Source organism: Anomalospiza imberbis, chromosome 14 (genome assembly GCF_031753505.1).
Source record: "Anomalospiza imberbis isolate Cuckoo-Finch-1a 21T00152 chromosome 14, ASM3175350v1, whole genome shotgun sequence".
Classification (NCBI taxonomy): Eukaryota; Metazoa; Chordata; class Aves; order Passeriformes; family Viduidae; genus Anomalospiza; species Anomalospiza imberbis.
The window spans coordinates 12,758,534-12,776,768 of NC_089694.1; the positions used below are offsets into that span (position 1 = coordinate 12,758,534).

At 39.2% G+C, this 18,235-nt stretch overlaps 1 protein-coding gene across 6 annotated transcripts in view; it reads right to left on the reverse strand.

Annotated features, from left to right (window-relative positions):
• MTM1 (myotubularin 1) overlaps positions 1-16,361 on the reverse strand; it is a 42,832-nt gene extending 26,471 nt beyond the window's left edge. For 5 of the 6 annotated variants that reach the window (XR_011004138.1, XM_068204973.1, XM_068204971.1 and 2 more), the window contains exons 1-7: positions 16,240-16,361; positions 14,142-14,291; positions 5,831-5,902; positions 4,899-4,971; positions 3,331-3,425; positions 2,230-2,340; positions 1,221-1,322 (exon numbers count right to left, since the gene is read on the reverse strand). Coding sequence is in view for 5 of the 6 variants with exons in the window: in XM_068204973.1 (XP_068061074.1) it covers positions 1,221-1,322; positions 2,230-2,340; positions 3,331-3,425; positions 4,899-4,971; positions 5,831-5,893 (444 nt within the window). In the remaining variant the exon portion in view is untranslated. Of the gene's footprint in view, positions 1-1,220; positions 1,323-2,229; positions 2,341-3,330; positions 3,426-4,898; positions 4,972-5,830; positions 5,903-6,260; positions 6,352-14,141; positions 14,292-16,239 lie in introns of those variants that run through there. The other variant, XM_068204969.1, reaches the window with a different exon arrangement.
• Positions 16,362-18,235: the final 1,874 nt, after the last annotated feature.

Below are 18,235 nucleotides of genomic sequence, written 5' to 3' on the forward strand. Positions count from 1 at the left end.
AAGAACACACTTGACTGTGCCCTGGATATCCTCTTGCAACAGAAGCCCATGATGCCTAGAAGACACTTTTGACCTGAACCTCTCCATAGCTTGGTATTTCTATGTACAGGTTCTTCTTTTCCATCATACTTTCATGACCTATCCTGTCATCCTTTCAATCATTCCCTATTTTAAAATTGATAAAATGACAACAGAATAATTAGATATATTCACTTCTTTAACGACTATCTTATTTGTGATTACAACTCCTCACACCTACCCAAATATAAAAATCTGTTTCATTTCTGAAGGCCTATTCGTTAACAATACAAAATATTCTAAGCAAAAGCATTTATTTTCTCTTATGCTTTCACTCCACAGTTTGTATATACAGTGAAAATTTCTGCAGAAAAGTTTTAAAGAATCAAATGTTTATAAAGTCCACTCCATTGATTGACACATACATTCCTGGAAAGAAGCAAGATTCTTACTGCAGCCTTGTATACTCAACAATTATTTGAATAAAGTTCTTAAAATTCAGAGCAGATGCTCCCAATACTTTGTGAACAGTGCTCTTATACAATTATCTCAAAGCACACCAATAAAGTGTAAATTCAATATTACAATGGACAAAATAAAGCATTTACTAAAGAGATGTCAAATGACTCACAATAAGGACAGTGCACAGATTTCAAAAAAATGGAAGATAGTGATTAGCTTGCATCATTGCTGCTCAATTCCTTCCATAAGGCACTTTTTAACCTGAAATAATCTTTGCAAATTCATAAATGAATTCCTGTTATATTTTTCATTTATTTCATCAATAAAACAAGTGTTGTCTTACCATATCTTCTTCTCCTGAAGTAAAACTCTTGGTAATTTATACTTATGATTGCTTTGGAGACTGCTTGATTAATTAATGTTTTCAAGAAATCAAGTAAGGTATGTATTCCCCATATTCCCAAATTAGGGAGAATAACTTGCAGTTTCTAAGCAATGAAATCTATGGAGTAGAGGTGCTCAGTAGTGTATCTGGAGTACATCCATAATTTTACAAAATATATAGATTTAAGTATTGTAAATATAAAAAATAAAAGCTGCTGTCTAGTTTATGCTGACACCAGATTCTGTGGTTATACTTTTTAAGCAGCCATGATGTAGCCATTACTAGGTCAAATAGGTAGTTAATTGGCAAGAGCTCTGCATTAATACAACTCAGCAACAGAAATTATGTAACTTACCAAGTTATGTGACTGGGGAAAAGCATATTTTGTGAGGACTTCAAATATATCTCTTCTGCTGTGCCCTTCTTGTTTTAATGCAAACCGTAAATTCCTCATATCCTAAAAAAAGCCATTATCTGTTAGGTGAACCAAAGCTGTAAGATGCTCCTCTCTGTACAAGTGCTATATTATACACTAAACATGATTTAGAATCTGCTTGTAACACACCTCAAACCCTTGTGAATGTTTCGTTTTATTTTTTATCCCATAAAATAGAATAGAGTGTAAGAATTGTACAAATACAGCAGATGCACACTCCGCATGCTGCAAATGGCCCTTTGGCATGAAGCCATCAGAAATGGCTCTATTTGATTCACTAAATTCTCACAAGCTATTGAAAGTTTGCAGGATGGGAATAACTGTTTTTGAAAGAAAGATTTGTCAATAATCTGTGTAGAATACATTGTTCCTATGTTCTCATCACTGGTGTCAAAAATAAGCAATCTGTCCATTAACTGCTAACAATCAAATGGGCACATACTCAAAGAATCTAGCAAAGGACCCTGAGTTATCCACTGGGAACTCCCCTATGACCACAGTTTTCCATGGTGACAATTTTTTGTAAGACTATAGATATTTTTTACATAAACGTTTCACTGGCTTTATAGTTTACAAAGACCCTGTTTGATATGTACTTGAAAGATATCAGAATTATTTAAAATAGTCCTTTTAGAACAGATGAAATAACAAAGTGGTGCAGGAATAATGCCCTAAAACACAACTGATTTGCAAAACCTTGTCAATTAGTGATCTGGAACGCAAGACCAATCCCTCTTCTTGCATGCAGGGAGGACAGTTAAAACAGCCCTTTATAGAAAAGCTATTTCCTTGTCCAGTTTCAAAAAGCTCTTTTTAAATTCATCCATAAGCATGTACTTTTCCTTTCCTATAAATAGGTTATCAGTGAAAAAAAAAAAAAAACAAACCTCTAGATTTCATTTCCTACTGAATTATCAGAAAGTCTTACTTTACAGGTTATATCTAATCCATAAGAATTCTCTCCTCTGCTTGAAGCTCCTCCCATTTTTTCAATCCTTGAAATTACACCCAATGGAACATTCAATATCACAACCGGATCCTGCAAGAAAAGTTTGAGTAAGGAAAAGATTAATGTGAAAAGAAGACAAATGTTCTTATACATTCCAGAACAGAAAGCAGACATGAAATACATACAGGAAACAAAAGCATGTTTCTGCCTTTGAGTCTCCTCTCCCAGCCTGTTATGAAATCTACAGTCACTCTACAGCCTGGAGCATCATCCAGTTTAACATGCTACAAAAATATTTCATGCATTGTTCAGTATGCACAGAAAACTAAGAGATGCCTTCCGCTACATACTGGTTGCCCCTGCTTGCTAATACTGCTTTATTGATGTACAGCATAAAGCAGAACTAAATAAAAAAGACATTACTAGTACAGTTAGCTACAGCCAGAAAGGCCATAGTTCAATAGTCCCAAGTCCTTATTTTTTTTTTTAAAAAACATATTATGAAAGAGATCACAAGCACATTTTACTCTCTTCCATGTCACTGCTTATCAAACACATTACCACTCCCCTCACCCATATAAGGTTCCACTGATCAAAGTATTTTTGTTTTCTAACAGCAAGGACAATCAAAGTCTTGGTTTACTGACAGCCATTTTAAAAACTATTGCACATCATTAGCTACTGCCCTTGATCTATCACAGATTAAAGTGTAAAGGGAACAGCTATCAAAAAAGCTCTGACAAAAGATAATGGTATCAGTTCAGTGTAAGTGATTAAACTGTAACTTCACCAGGCAAAAATCACACTTTTATAACACAATTAATTTTAAAGAACTTATATTTTAATACAGATATCTCAGTGGCACAATGGCAATTACTATTTAGTCATTACAGAATTAAGATATGGTCATCACAAACATTACAGACCATTTCAAGCAAAAAGCCTCCCATGCAATCCCACAATCATATGTGTGCCGAAACAAAAACAAATTAACTGGTCACAAAATAAAGGCAGTGGGGGTGAACAGAAGGGAGTTTAAAGCCAACTCATCCCATGAAGTAATTATAGCATATTACTCACATTTTCCACACTTCTTAGGTACAGCCTGTAGTTTGTGATGTACACTCTTCCTTTAACGGGGCCATTAAATGGACACATATAAATAACATCCTTGTCTGTAAGAAATGTGGTACTTTAAAGATTGTGAAAAGATAAAATGAGAGCTGAGGACAGTATTACTTAAGTAGCAGTGAAATAAAACAAGAGCTGTACTCAGAGGTGAATTCATCTAGAAAGTAATGCATCTGAGTTTTATCTACTTGAATTATTAAGAAAATGTGAAAGACTAATATACTAAACTTGTCCAAATTAACTGCACAGATTTCAGTAGCCTTCCCTAGTTATATTTGTGTTTTCTTTCTCAGCACTACACAGGAGAGGGGAGGACATAGAACAGGGACTACTGTTATTACTGTACCACAGTCTATTCACCATCCCAGAACAAATACATTGTTGATACTATTACACCATTCTGTAAACAATTCTCTACTGAAGTAGTAATTCAAGTTGAAGAGTGTTTAGGGAACTCACCATGCTGCAGAGAAACATTACATTTCAATTTGAGGCAATCAAACAGAGTAGGGCCATTAGCAGTGTTTCAGGAAGGACAGTAACAGAACAAATACTAACACGTAGCACTCAAAAATCTTTAAGTGAAGCAATGCAAGCAGAATTACAGAATTGTTAAGACTGGAAAAGATATCTCAAGATTATTGAGTCAAACCATGACATTAAAGACTTCCATTTATTTCTTCCTGTCCACTAATTTCTTTAGCCCAATCTACTTATCTGTCTGCCACAAAAAGTGTCCTATTCCAGTGCAGTGCCCCAAAGCACAGACAATTTCCATAAAGATCACACCACACATCCATCTTAGTCCCACACCCTCTCCCTAACACCTTCTTCATTAAAAACAAAACTACTTCCTCTGAATCACCACTTTGTTTTCAACTAAGCCAATCTTGTTTACAAATCCACCCAACAAATCTGGGCATAGGGGAGGAGAAGCTGCACAAGTAAAAGACAGACTCCAACAGAGACTTCCATTTCAGGAAGAGCCTCCATCAAGAAAGAAAACTACACAGTATATTTATCTCCCTCATGCTACAGCATTTGTGTATGTAAAAACCAACAAGAGCAGAGAAGCCCTGTTTGTGCCCTCTTGTGTTAAGGAAGAATAAGATGGTACTTTGGGAATTCACATTTAGGCTTAAATTCCACACCATTCTACAAGGTATCAATGCATAATGAGTGGAACAGAATTCTCTTGACTTCAGAAAGCTTGGAGGAGCTCTCACCACTCAACATGTGCTGTTTAATCTGTAGATACAATTAGGATGCAACTTGAAACTTCTTTCTATGGCAAGATCTGGCATGTGTAGAAACCAAGATAACCAAGATTTTAAACACTTAAAAGTTATTTGTGATAAGTGATAAAAGGAATCTTTCACGATTTCTTTGAAAAACTCATGACATTTCAGCATGACTCACCTTTGCCCCCAGACCAAACTACAAAACAATTCAGTAAGATACAAGTGTCTGCCAGACTGCTGAATATCACTGCATCAGGCACCTATTGAGCTTCATACCTGTAACCCTGGTCTCCCCTGGCAGACGAGGTATTTCTTCATTTTGTTCCCAATTAGTTCCATCTTTAAGAGTCTAAAGAAGAGAAGCACAACAGCACAACACAGTTTATTTACAATTTCAATTTACAGATTAAAAATAAAAACAACCGAACAAAGGTAATTACTGCATGGGAAAGAACGGTAGGAATTCACAGACTGAACCAAAACAGGAACACACACCACTATCTTACAATGCAACTATGAAACATTTAAAGGTTGAACAGATCTGAAACATAAGCAGGTTTTAATCTTTCTCCTAAAAGAATAGTCAGTTATTTGTATTAAATTGGAATTAAACCTCTATACTCAAAGTTCTCTGGAAGTTGTGTGCATTTATTTTTCCAAGTACGTTGGGCTTGGAAGAACAAATCAACTGCAATTACTTAAGCAATGTACTCACAACTATCACACACAATCTACTGTTTGCTTGCACCCTGGTTACATTTTCTTCAGCTGCATAGCATTAGAAAGCAGAGGGGCATAGCATTTAGATTGTTTCAATATATTTTTCATTCTAGATGAACATCTCAAAAATCAGCTAGACAAACATAGCAAGGTATAACTTAGCAACTGCAATACAGAATCAAAGGAAACAAAGTGTCAAAAATTTTCAAGAATGTCACAGAATATTTTAAGGTAGAAAGCAAGGGTAAAAGTAAGTTAGAACTGATTTTAAGGAACCTATCGTTAGCTACGGTACAAAATACTTTGCCCATCCACTCCAAAAGATATTTAAATAATCTCAGTTCATTGCATCAGAATTTTAGTAATAAAAGTAAGTATATACATTCAAGAAGACATTTAAATACTTATTTTTCTAACCAAATATGCAAGACAATGCTCTCTGGGAACTCTGATGCAGAAAACCAGAACATGAAAAAAGTTACCCTTACCTGTTTACTTGAGGAGTTCTCCAAGGAGTTTGAATTATATTTAGGTGTTGATGATGAGGCCATGCTGGGTATCTGACAAGTAAACACAAATTGAAGATTTAGACTACCTCATGAGCTACAAGACTATTTCCAGGAGAGATTTTAAACTTTTGAGGCCAACAGGTAGAAATCAAGAACTTAAAAGAATGTTTTGCAAGCTACTAGTAATTCAAAAGATTACACAATCCCTCGTAATTGAAGGCTACTATTCAAAAACATCCAAATCTTACAAGAAATTCATTACTAGCTTTGCAATTGGGTATTATTATAAGGAATATTTTGACTCAAGCTCTCTAATGGAATTCAGATGTTGGAATAAAAGTATTGTTTCAGTAAACAGACATTAGAGTGCTTAAGTCACTGTATACACACATTATGAAATGCTACCTACTTGGAGTATTATTGCACAGCTCTTGAAGTCACAAGCATGTCAATACACTCATGTGGTTCAAGTTTAAAAAACACAAGAAAAAGAAGGGCTTCCACAGTATTTCTCTGTTTAAAAGCAATCCCCCATTTCCTAAATGAAGTGTTAGCACACCAAAAAAATGAGTGTCCAGCCTTCTGGTCTGAACAACCTTCACGTATTTAAAGGAAAAGGATGTTTTTTATTTTTCAAATGGTAGTAATTAAAGTCGGAATCTTGTGTGACAAAGGATTAATCATCTTAATTTCCCAACACTGCACGAGGGAATTTTAAAACTAACACTGAGGAAACACCTCCCTTTCACTACTCACACACCTTTCTATCTGTCATCACACAGCAGTATTGAAGAGATTCTGATTGTTTGGGGGGGAGGAAAGATGATTACAGACTACACAGTCTTTGTTTCTATTGCACAAATTTGTAGTCTTTAAAAAACACTGTCTCTCCCCTCTCAACGCTGGAAAGTTTGGCCAAATCTCTGCACTATGAAAGGCAGCCCATGCTCCTGTGTCACAGGAGGGCTGACAGTGACACTGCAACAATCCTGTGACAGCAATACATTAAACTGCAAGAGGAAAAATGCTCTGACATTACTTTAACAGTACACAAATGTGTCTGTGCAGGAATAAAATGGAAAACCACATCCTGAAGTTCTACATGGTTGTTACCCAAATCCTTCATATCTCATTAAGAACACAGGAAACTTGACATTGTGTTTAAAACTGAAATATTCAGTGATACAGTTTATGAGTAAAAAAAATGACATCCCTCCACAAAAACAAACAAACAAACAAAAATTAAAAAGGAACACACATTCAGTTGAAGAAATGAAGGCAAAAAAAGCTTTGAATGCCACAGAGCCTGTGTGACCCGGCACACAGAGGTTACTGCCTCCCTTCTGGGTGTCCAGCTATCTTAACTTTCTCCAAACACTGAAACTGAACTGAACTACTTATAGTGCAATGCCAACAATTTAAATGAAAAGCTATTTAGCAATCAAAATTTCAAAATTAAATCATTATCCTTTCAAACTACCCTACACAGAAATACTGTTGCAACACTGGAGTCTAATATTTTAACCATAGAATATTAAGAGAAGATATTTTCACAGCTTTTCCTTCCTTGCAATATCTTATCTACTATAAACTTAAGGTAGATTCACTTTTGCTATATTGCCATGCCAACTTGTCAACATCCAATACTTGCTCAGGTAAGATTCTTCAATTTATAAAAGTTTAAGATTTTATAAAGGTAAAAGGCATATTTACTCAGAAGATTTTTTTAAATTTCTATATGAAGTGTTCTTTTTGCATATCTTAAATGAGATATGCCAGGTGAGACAAAGGCACAGCAGCCCCAGTTTTTCTATGTCAGCAGAGACTAAGTAACAGCAGCTTTCAACTGGAGTTCACATAAATTTAAATTAAGGCTGCACCAACCACAAGAGACAAGTGAGCGCAAACAAGCCTTAGAAAAGTGACTTTTAAGTGATGTGACAACCCTGAATAGATCTGCACTGCAAAATGGAAATTCTGACTGCAGCAGGTACCAGCACACCCGAGCTGACTGTTGATCTTGCAACCACAGCTACTCCAGCAGCGAAGCCACAGGGAGAGCTCAGCAGAGGCCACAGGAGCCCAGCCAGGACCCTGGGCACTCACCTCAGAGCCAGCCCACTGCCAAAGCTCAGGAAAACAAAAGCTTCTTTGGACACTCCTTATGCCTTGCAGTGCACTCCTGCTGCTCGCATAGGGAACAGCACCAAGTGTTTCAAAAGCCTTCTGTTTGCTCCTTTGCTTTCTGTATTATTTCCTTCCCTTACTGCACATTCACTAAGTTTGGGCTGAACGGTAGCATTACATGAGGTGAGTTAAGATTCTGAAATAATCCAGAACACTGACTATAATTCACACTGAGATGTGGAAAAGTTAAAAAAAAAAACAAACAGGCAGAGATCCTGTCAGGTTCTCAGAAAAAAATTCTCTTTGAGGAACTTGACAATACAGCAGGACAGAGCTTCCCTTCCCCCCATGCTGCCACCCCACCAGACCACTTCAAACAAACAAGATGTGTGTGGTCTTGTAGCAGATGTTTATGGTCCTGTGTACGCAAGTTTACTTTGTGTAAGATTCCCCCAACTCTCCCCAGACTCATTTCTTTAAACATACTTTACAGTGAAAATAAATTCATTATCTGACTTCAATTTCTATAGAAAACTTCACTCTAGAATTACAACCAACTACACTGTTTCATTTCCAAGTCTTCAGTGATGCAAATTAGACTTATTCAGAGCTAATCAAGTTGAATAAATATGTAATGATGATAAGGTGTTATCTGTGACAGTATTTTTTAAATCCATCAAACATTTTCACTAAAATTAATGTGAGTTAATTTCATCAGTATGCAAGTGGAAGAATACTTCTAATGCTAAAATAGTTTGCTTTGAAATCTAGTCGTATCTAAAAACCCCAAATACTAATAAGCATATTTATAATCACTCACATTTCCATAAATAAACTAACTCCCAGCAATTAATTATAGAGCACTCATTAGACAGCATTTAGAACAGTGTCCACTTTTGGACCCCAGTACAAGACAGGCATTGATAAATTGCAACGAGATCAGCGGAGGCTCCCCAAGAGGAGCAGAACACAGAGCACCTGCCCTCCTACAGTGAGAGGCTGAAGGAGCTGGGAATTGTTCAGCCTGAAGAAGAGACATCTTCCGTGGGACCTCACAGCTGCTCACAGCTGTCTTTGAGGTAGCTGCTAAGAAGGCAGAGCCAGGGTTTTCAAAGTGGTGAGTGACAAGACACAACAGAAATCAAAACAAACTAGATTCCAGCTTGATTTCTGGGGGAAAAAAAAGAACAATAGCCCTTCTTTTGCACTGTAAGGCAGTCAGGCTGTGAAAACAGGTCCCAAGGAAGTTGCAGTCTTCATGCAACTTCAGAGGTTTCTAAGACCCAGCTGGATAGAGCTGTGAGCAACTGGTTCTGATCCTGCTTTGAGCCACAGGTTGAACTGGAGGCCTCCTGAAGTCCCTACCAAACTGAATTATGTGTCTGTAACCTTCAGACAACAGAAAAGATTAAATTCTCATTAAAAGTATCCATCAAACAAGGACCTACCCTTGAGGAAGCGGACTGCCCGCTATCAAGAGAAAACAGGTTTTCAAAAACATTTAAAACAAATATGAAATATGTCCTTTTAAAAATATTATTTCTTAATCTAATTGTAGAAGCAGCTTCTGGCAGCCACCCAAAGTAATATTGCCATGAACAATTAAAAAAAACATACTCCACCACAGTCTTAAAATAGCTACAACTTTCTCATTATCATCGAGCAGCAGCAGTCCTTCCACACAGGGAGAAATCTTTCAAGTAGTTTTCCACTGCAATCACATTTTATTCCCCAGTATCACTCATGTGTACTTCTAGACTTGCACAAAAATTGATAACCATACAAAGCTCACACTTGTGAGCAGCTGAACAGAAAGAGAATTACTCTGCAAATTTAAAACACATGAGACAACTTTGTTTGTGATATTCTGCAGTTAGCCATAGTTGAACATTCATTCCTGAATGCAGAATAGCAAGGAGACAAAGCAATTTTACTGGATTTAACTTGAGCTGATAAACAAAGCTTTGTTAAAGTTATCAGAACTTAATATAGTAACACTATCAAGAAATGGAGACTCCAGTGATCTTACAATAACAAACTACTTGAAATCTGTGTTTTCATTAAACATGATATTTATATTTGTATTTCCTAGGATTCATGGGAATGGAGACACACAGCAATGTTTGAAACGTATGCTGGTAGTTTTCCTTGCTATAGTAATAACATGCAGAGCCAGTATCAATATACTGCCTTGTGTTTCCCATACAAAATTAAAAACATAAAATACAAAGTCCTAAAGCCAAAGGCATGTCTGTCAGAACCACAACTGCACAGATGAGATAATACATAATATGTAGGATTTTAGAAATAACATACAGAATAGGCATTTCTAAGACAGTATCAAAGTTAAGCTAGGACAACCACGAAGGAAAAAGGCCAAAAAAAAGTATTTCACTCTAAGTATTAAGCAGAAAAGAATATAAATCCTTTACAAAACACATATGGAAAAGCAGCAGTCCTGAAATGTCAAGCCAACAGCAGCATCTAAGTTATCAGAGTCACCATAGTAAGCACCTGCAACTTAACACTAGTAAATACATATTTAATCTAATTAAGTCAAGAGTAGACATTCATCCTGCTAAAGCTTAACAAAATTTTAGGACAAGATATGAGGATATACAGGGGTACAAAATAAGACAAGAATGATCTAAGGCAATGAAGGCAATTTTCCAGACATCAGCTGTCCCTAACCAAACAGCACCAACCAAACAAAATGAAACACAGTAAGACAACAGTGCCACAACCAACTAACCAAGTCCACAAAAATAAATACATCTCTTTCACTTAACCAGCTGTATTTTAGCACAAAGGAACTATACTCAGAAACAAAGATAAGGTAGCAGAAATCTCCAAAGTTACAATGCTACAAAAAAAAGTAGCATAAAGCAGAGCATTCCAATTTCAAAGAAGTTAAAATAAAAAACTAAAACCCCACAGAAAACCTACACCAGAGAAATACTTGCTGATATATATTTCCAAAGGATAGAAACCCAACAACAATTTCTTGCAATAGTGAAAGATACCAGTGCAGGGGGGATTTAGAAGCAAAACTACTTGGGCTGGAAGGGACCTCTCTAAGTCATCTGGTCCAATCCCCCTGCAATGAGCAGGGGCATCTTTAAGTAGATCAGGCCACTCAGAGCCCTGTCCAACCTCACCTCAAATGTTTCCAGGGATGAGGCATCCTCTTTGAGCAACCTGTGACAGTGTTTCACCATCCTCATGAAAAGCTTTTTCCTTTAACTAGTCTAAAGTGACCCTCTTTTACATTATATCATCACCCTTGTCCTATCAAAATAGACCCTGATAAAAAGCTTGTGCCCATCTTTCATTTAGACTCCATTTAGGTACTGCAAAGTGCTATAAGGTCTTCCTGGAGCCTTCTCTTCTCCAGGCTGAACATCCCTGACTCTCAGCCTCTCTTCACAGGATATTCCAGTCCAAGATCATTAACCATAACGATGTTGTTTGTGCTCTCTTATCTCAATTGGTAGATCACAGAATCTCCTATTTCTGCTTTACCATCACCACTACAGGGTCTAAAAATCTTTCCAAGCAAAACCTCTTAGTAATGGAAGTCACAGCCTTCACCTTTCCTCAAGTGGATCCTCGTGATTCCAACTGATCTGAGACTGGATTATGCCACTAGTGGGTCTTCTCCCTTAATATCTAAATAACAGTACCTATTCACATGTACTTACTAAATCTACATTTTCCAGGGAAGCCATATGAGCTTTCAAGTCTCTCTGAAAGCTTTATCAAATCAAGTTGTAACCAGAACACACAAAGCAACCCAGCAGTGCAAGTCTCAATGGAATACTGTTCATGCAGAATCCATCTGCCCTTTTGCACCAAGGTTTCTAAGTCAGTTAAATCAAATTCATCAATAATCACTAGATAAAAAAATCGGTATCCTACAAAAACAGTATATCACAAAAACTCTTTCAATCTGAAAGTGTTTTTTCAGCACCAATTCTACAACAGGTTTCCCATCCCTAAGAAAAATGCACTCCAGAATTGTTGCCAATTCTCTACTGTACTGTACAGCAGCTGCACAACTCAACACAGACTGCTGAATTTGTTTGTGAACAGCCAGAAACACTCCCTCTCCCAGAAAAAGCATTCTCTTGTTCCCTAATGAGCCCTGCATTTGACAGGTCAAGTCATTGTCCCCAAAGGACTCAACACAAACAAATACAAACAAACAAAATTTGCAACAGTCAAGTGACTACTAATTCACCAAACCAATTACAAGTGTGTCAGCTGCCTGCCCACTCAGATTTTACAGGCTCACTACAGTAGGGAGTTTTCAAGATACTAGAAAGAAGACCTTACGCTAACAAAAACTGGTATCTTGACAATGGAAATCTACAAATGGCAGAAAAAAAAACCCAACCAAACAAAACAAAAACAAAAACCTCAGCAGAAAGTTTGGCAGAAAATTTCTCAGTGCCACCAGATCCTACACACTTCTATGTATAGGTTCGTATAAGTTCTTAAAAAGAAAAACCTCTTGTAGCCTGTACATGGAAAGCAGGTATTGAATAAGAAATGGAGAAATGGCTGGAGGAAGTAAAAAAAAAAAAAAAAAACCAAACCTCAATTCTGTCTTGATTGATATTTCTCCTATCTGCATTTGAAGTTTTCTGTTTTACAGTCTTAACGTGGAATTTAACTCCCACCCTGTTTTCAAAGTAAATCACAACTTTCAACAAGACCTAACATAAAGGTCTGTAATGTTACTTTTTCTAATTATCAACCCAATTGCTTACACCTTTCATATTATATTGAAAATATAGCTTAGGGTGATATCCTAGCTTTTATCCTGGCAAGGGTTCTTTTAAAAGAATTACAAGTCATCTCACAAAGAGAGGTGACAGAGTAGAACATTTGCCATTATGGATCTGATAGTTAAGATAATTTTCGTGCTTTCTATCACCATTACAAATAAAAGCAGCAACTTCATTAGTAGTGATATATATAATTATTTTCTAAGGCCTGTTTACCAGCAATTGTTCTATTCCTTACAATTTATGCTAACAATCATTTCTGTCCACTTGTACTCACTTACTGCTTATCTTGTATTTGTTCTATGTGTACTACCTTTCCCTCATCATGATTATCTTTTTCCCTGGGCTGCTCCTTAATATTCAGTCTGGTAGCTGAGTTCTAAAGTGGAAGTTCAGTCCCATGAGTGGATCAAAGAAGCAGTGGTTTTCTCTCTAACAGCTAAATCTACCTAGATTAGGTGGCATGACAGAAGTGAGTAGGTTTTTTAAGGAATCATTTGTCAGATTACCTCTAGAATCAACATTACATCCGTAGGAAAACTATGCCTGAAGGCTGATCCATGGCTTTCTAAACCCACCCAGTCTATTTTCACTACTTCATATCCCTGCAGGGAATGCATACCTCCCACACTGTCAAAAGCTGATGCAGTTAATAGGAAAGCCTATGGAACAGCAAACACAGCTTCCCAGTTTTTTATTAAGAAAGCCTTCAGTTGCTCCTTGCTCATTCTTCTTTACAGACATCCCCTTAGGCCACTGTAGTTGTGCTGCTAAAAATTTAAGTGTTGATTCCACCTGAGAAATGGAAATTGCATCTGTTATGCAATGATATACTGTATTAAAAAAATGACACTGTAACACTTAAAATTACATCCCCCTACTCAGACTTTCTTCCCAACTTTCCTTTAAGAACATGTACAACCCATCAGACTCATCCTCTGCCATCTGCTGTTTAGTTCCATCTTCCACTACATGAATAGACATCATGCAGAAGAGAAAGTACCATTCTGAGCTGGTCTGTACTTTGAAAAGTAGATTATGATTTCATAGACTATGACGAAGTCATTTACAAATCATTGTTTGTTTCCATCTCTAAGAAAGGAGACATTGGGACTACCCTGCCTAAGTCATTCACGGGGCAGCACCACACTTCTGGAGGTGCTCTCTTTCAAGCAAAAGGCAGGGTCTTTGCTGGGCATAGAAACTTGGATACTTTCCACACTGGAGGGTCCAGTCACATCCCAGTCTCTGCTGTACAGCCTTTCCACTCACTACATGCAATAATGTTGCATATGAGTTACTTAGATATGGTTGGGGAAAACCACATTCTGTCTTACATAAAAGTGTACTCCAGTCTACTAAAAGGCACTTACTTTTGTTCTGTCTTGCTCAGAAGTCTCCAGATTCAACCAGTCATTTCAGTTGTATAATATAGATGCCCACTTCAGTGTCAGACGACAGGAAACTTGTGTTCATTCCTTCAACTTTACAACAACATTTGACTTTTGTGCTGTATCTGGCCCCTAACAGGAATAGAACAGGTAGGAAGACATTGTTAGCACTGCCAGAAAATTTCAATTGACATTACCTTTGAAAGCTTCAGAAAGGAAGCAAAAGCCCAGAATAGTTGCTATTAAAAACATCCTGGAGAAAGGAAACAAACAGTACTAGTTCTTTTTATGTTTTACCTCATGTCAGGAGGTTTGGCACCAAGTAGGTGAAATTGAGAAGTTTCTCTTCTAAAATTCTAAGAATTGGTTTTAAAATGTTGCTAAGTCAGTTTCTTTTCCCAAATACACTTAGGAATGACTTTCATATGAAAAGCTCTGTAACTTGGCAAAGTCAGAAGCAATAGACCATGAAAAAAAAGCTTATTCTATCCAATTCAGATTCTTAGAGAAACTACTATTTTGTGTCCTTTGAAACAACTCACACAATATCTACAGTTTTATAGTTACTTCTCACTAAATCAGTCGTGCATTCTAAATTAACTACTGGTAATTAACTCTGTAACTCTACAATAGCACAGGGTTTGATCAACCCTGATGATGCTACATGCCCATGTCTTCGGTGAGAGTGTTTTCTGCAAGGTTCCTTCTGACCCAGTACAGAATGATAAAGAGTGCAAAGAGGGAGAATTCTACATTTTATTGAAAACAGCTCTATAGTTCATCTCCTGGAACACTTGCCACACAATGAAGTCACAAACAAAGCCAGAAATTCCGTGTGTTAAGACTCTGTTCATAACTATACAGCCTAACCTTTTTAACCACCTAAATACAAATTAACTTTACAAAGAAAACTGTAGCAAGGAAGAGGTTCCCGTTTTACATCATACTATTCCTGTACCATCAGATACCTGGTCCTTTGAATATGGCTAATGATAAACAAATGTATGACCACTAACAAGCAGTGGGCACAACTCCTGCCCCAGAAAAGAAGTTGTGCCATAGAATCAAGCTACTTTTTAAACATCCAGTTTTTGTCAGTGCCTATTGTGGCAAGCCAATCTACAGACCCATAACAAAAGTCTCACAATTTTAACACTGAGTTTGCCTATGGGTGCTTTTACAGTACTAAGAAAAACGGGGGTTTCTGTGAAAAAATCTAATACCCTTCTTATGCTCTTAAAACACACACATCTGAAAAAAGTCCACACCAACAAAACAAAATCCACCAACCACACAAAGTAGAAAACATGCCTTTTGACTGTCATAACACAAAAACCAGCAAGAAGAAGACCTGTTATCTTCAAGAACATTTTCTTGCTTTAAATCAACTAAAAAGATGATTTAAACACTACAACGGCTTAAAGGTCTGAAAGCGAGTCAAGAGCACTCGGGATATTTTCACATCACAGAGAGCACTGAACAGGAAAGATAAAAATTACACTTCAGAGGTGTCTTTGCTGAGCCACACTTCAGCAACGTCTCGCTCCCAGATGGATGCTGCACATCGGGGTGGGAATCAGGAGAAGCCGGAGCCGAGCGGCCACAAACAGCCCGGGCAACCGAGTCCCGCCAGCCGCTGGGCCCCACCGACACTCCCCACACCCACGGACACTCCCGAGCCCCGCACCGACAGTCCCGGGCCCCAAGGACACACAGCGCTCCCGCACCGGCACCCACCGGCACTCCCCGGCCCCACACCGGCACTCCCCAGCCCCGGTGACACTCCCCGGCCCCACACGGGCAACCACCGACACTCCCGGGCGCCAGTGACACTCCCCGGCCCCACACCGGCAACCACCGGCACCCCCCGGCCCCGGTGACACTCCCCGGCCCCACACCGGCACTCCCCAGCCCCGGTGACACTTCCCAGCCCCACATCGGCAACCACCGACACTCCCGGGCGCCAGTGACACTCCCTAGTCCCACACCGACACTCGCGGGCCTCACACCGGCACTCCCCGGCCCCACACCGGCACTCCCGGGCCCCAGTGACACTCCCCGGCCCCTCACCGGCACTCACCGACTCTTCCCGTGCCGCCGCCGCCGCCGCCACGGGCCCGAACGCGGCGCTCACGTGACGGGCCCGCGCCCCTCCCACACCGCGGGGGCTGCCGGGAGCTGCGGCCGAGGGGCGGGGCTGTGGGCAGATGGGCGGGGCTCCGCGGAGGGGCGGGGCCGGGACACATCCTGGGGGCGGGGCTTCGCCGCGGGGCGGGGCGGGAGCGGCCCCCTCAGGCCGTGAGGGCGGGCGGGGCTCAATGGCGCCCTGAGGCGCTCGGGCCGGAGGCCGCCCCCGTGGCCGCCACCGTCCCCGTCCCCGCCCCGCAGAGCGGTCCCGAAGGAAATACCCAGGGAAGAGGGGGGGGGGAACGGGACGTGCGGCCAGTGTGAAGTGGATCAAGCTGGTGGAGTAATGAGGCACCCCAAGCCTTCTGGATACCCACTGGACGCCAATGAACACTATAATAAAAGGAGTAAACTATAAGAGTGAACACTATGCTAAAAGAAGTAAAAGAATTGGTGATGCAAATGGCAGGGGTATCATTCATGTAACATTAAAATGAAATAAAAATTGTCCATAAAATGGCTTGTTGGCCCTGTACAGGGAGCAGCTGTGTGTGTCTGGAGGACAGGGTGGAGATCGGGGCACTCTCTGGGTTTGATCATCTCTGCTCTCAGGGAAAGGGGATTTCTGATATTGTCAAGCCTTTTTAATGTCAAAAAGCATATTTTTGAGCTACAAAACAACAGTGTCCAGCTTCTCCAGTGGTGGGACCGACCCTAACTTGATCCCCATGAGTGGAAGGACAATTCCTCCCTGCTTGCAGGACAGGATACCACAGAAGAGCTGATCAAAGAAAAAAATTTTAAAAAGCATAACACAAAAAGTAACTTGGGTTCCTTTGTGAGCAATTAAGAGCTCCACACTCAGTTCAAGCAGATCTCACAGACGCAGCAGTGCTCCCCTCACACCTGCGCGGGGCCAGCACTGGCCCTGCCTCCTCTGGGGGAAGACCATCCCCTGCCAGTTCATGAGCATTGTACAAACAACTACCTCAAAGACACCATATCACCTCTGCTTTTCCATGTCTTCTTGGAAAAGTCTTTGTCCAGTTTAATTTTGGCAGTTATTTCTTCTCCATGAACAAACAGTGGCACCATCTGAAGAGCTGACTCTGACCTAAAGGCTCTTTGAAGTGAACCATGCATTTGTACAAGGCAAGAAGTACTTTCAGAAGAAGCCACAAGACCAATTTTAACAATAATTTTATGCATTACTTTTAGATGTCACCTTTACTATCAATAATTTACATCTGGAATTCCAAAAACTTTAGAAAACCAAAACCAGAAAAGCACAAGAGAACTGGGCTGGTGCCTCTTATGACAGAAAAAAAAAGGTTTCCGGAGTGAAAAGTATTTTCCTACAATAAGCATGGAACTGTGTGTTTTATATTAATAAGCAGCAGGAATAAGCAGTGAGCAAAAGGAGGTGAAGTGTTCACCTCCCTCACACGAGTAGTCTTGTCTGTTTTCTTCTGGTATGATATGTCTTTGCCTCTGACATTATCCTCTCAGCAAAGATTAGCTAAAAAATCCACTGATGCAGTTTGGAAGCCTTGCTTTGATGTATTCCAGTGTGGTGTATATATATACATTTATGTATGTACTTATGTATGTGCAGGTCTACATACATTTGTGTGTGTACACACAGAGGATCCTTTACTTGATCGTTCTTTCAAGGTTTCATTCAAATCACGTTTTAAAGGTTTTTCTCTGTCATCATGAGAACTAGAACTCATTTCTGACACTTCATGACTCAGACCACCAAAAGTGCTCTCCCTAAATGTTCTCATAAATTTATTTCCATCAGTTTTGTCCTAGATTTTTTCCAGCCTGGCTTATGCCCTTTGCATTTCTTTCAGAAGACAAAATCTCAAACAGCCTCTTGCTCATATGACCTTTAATGATCACAACTATTATTCCACCTGAATCTGTCAAGTGAAATACTCACCCTT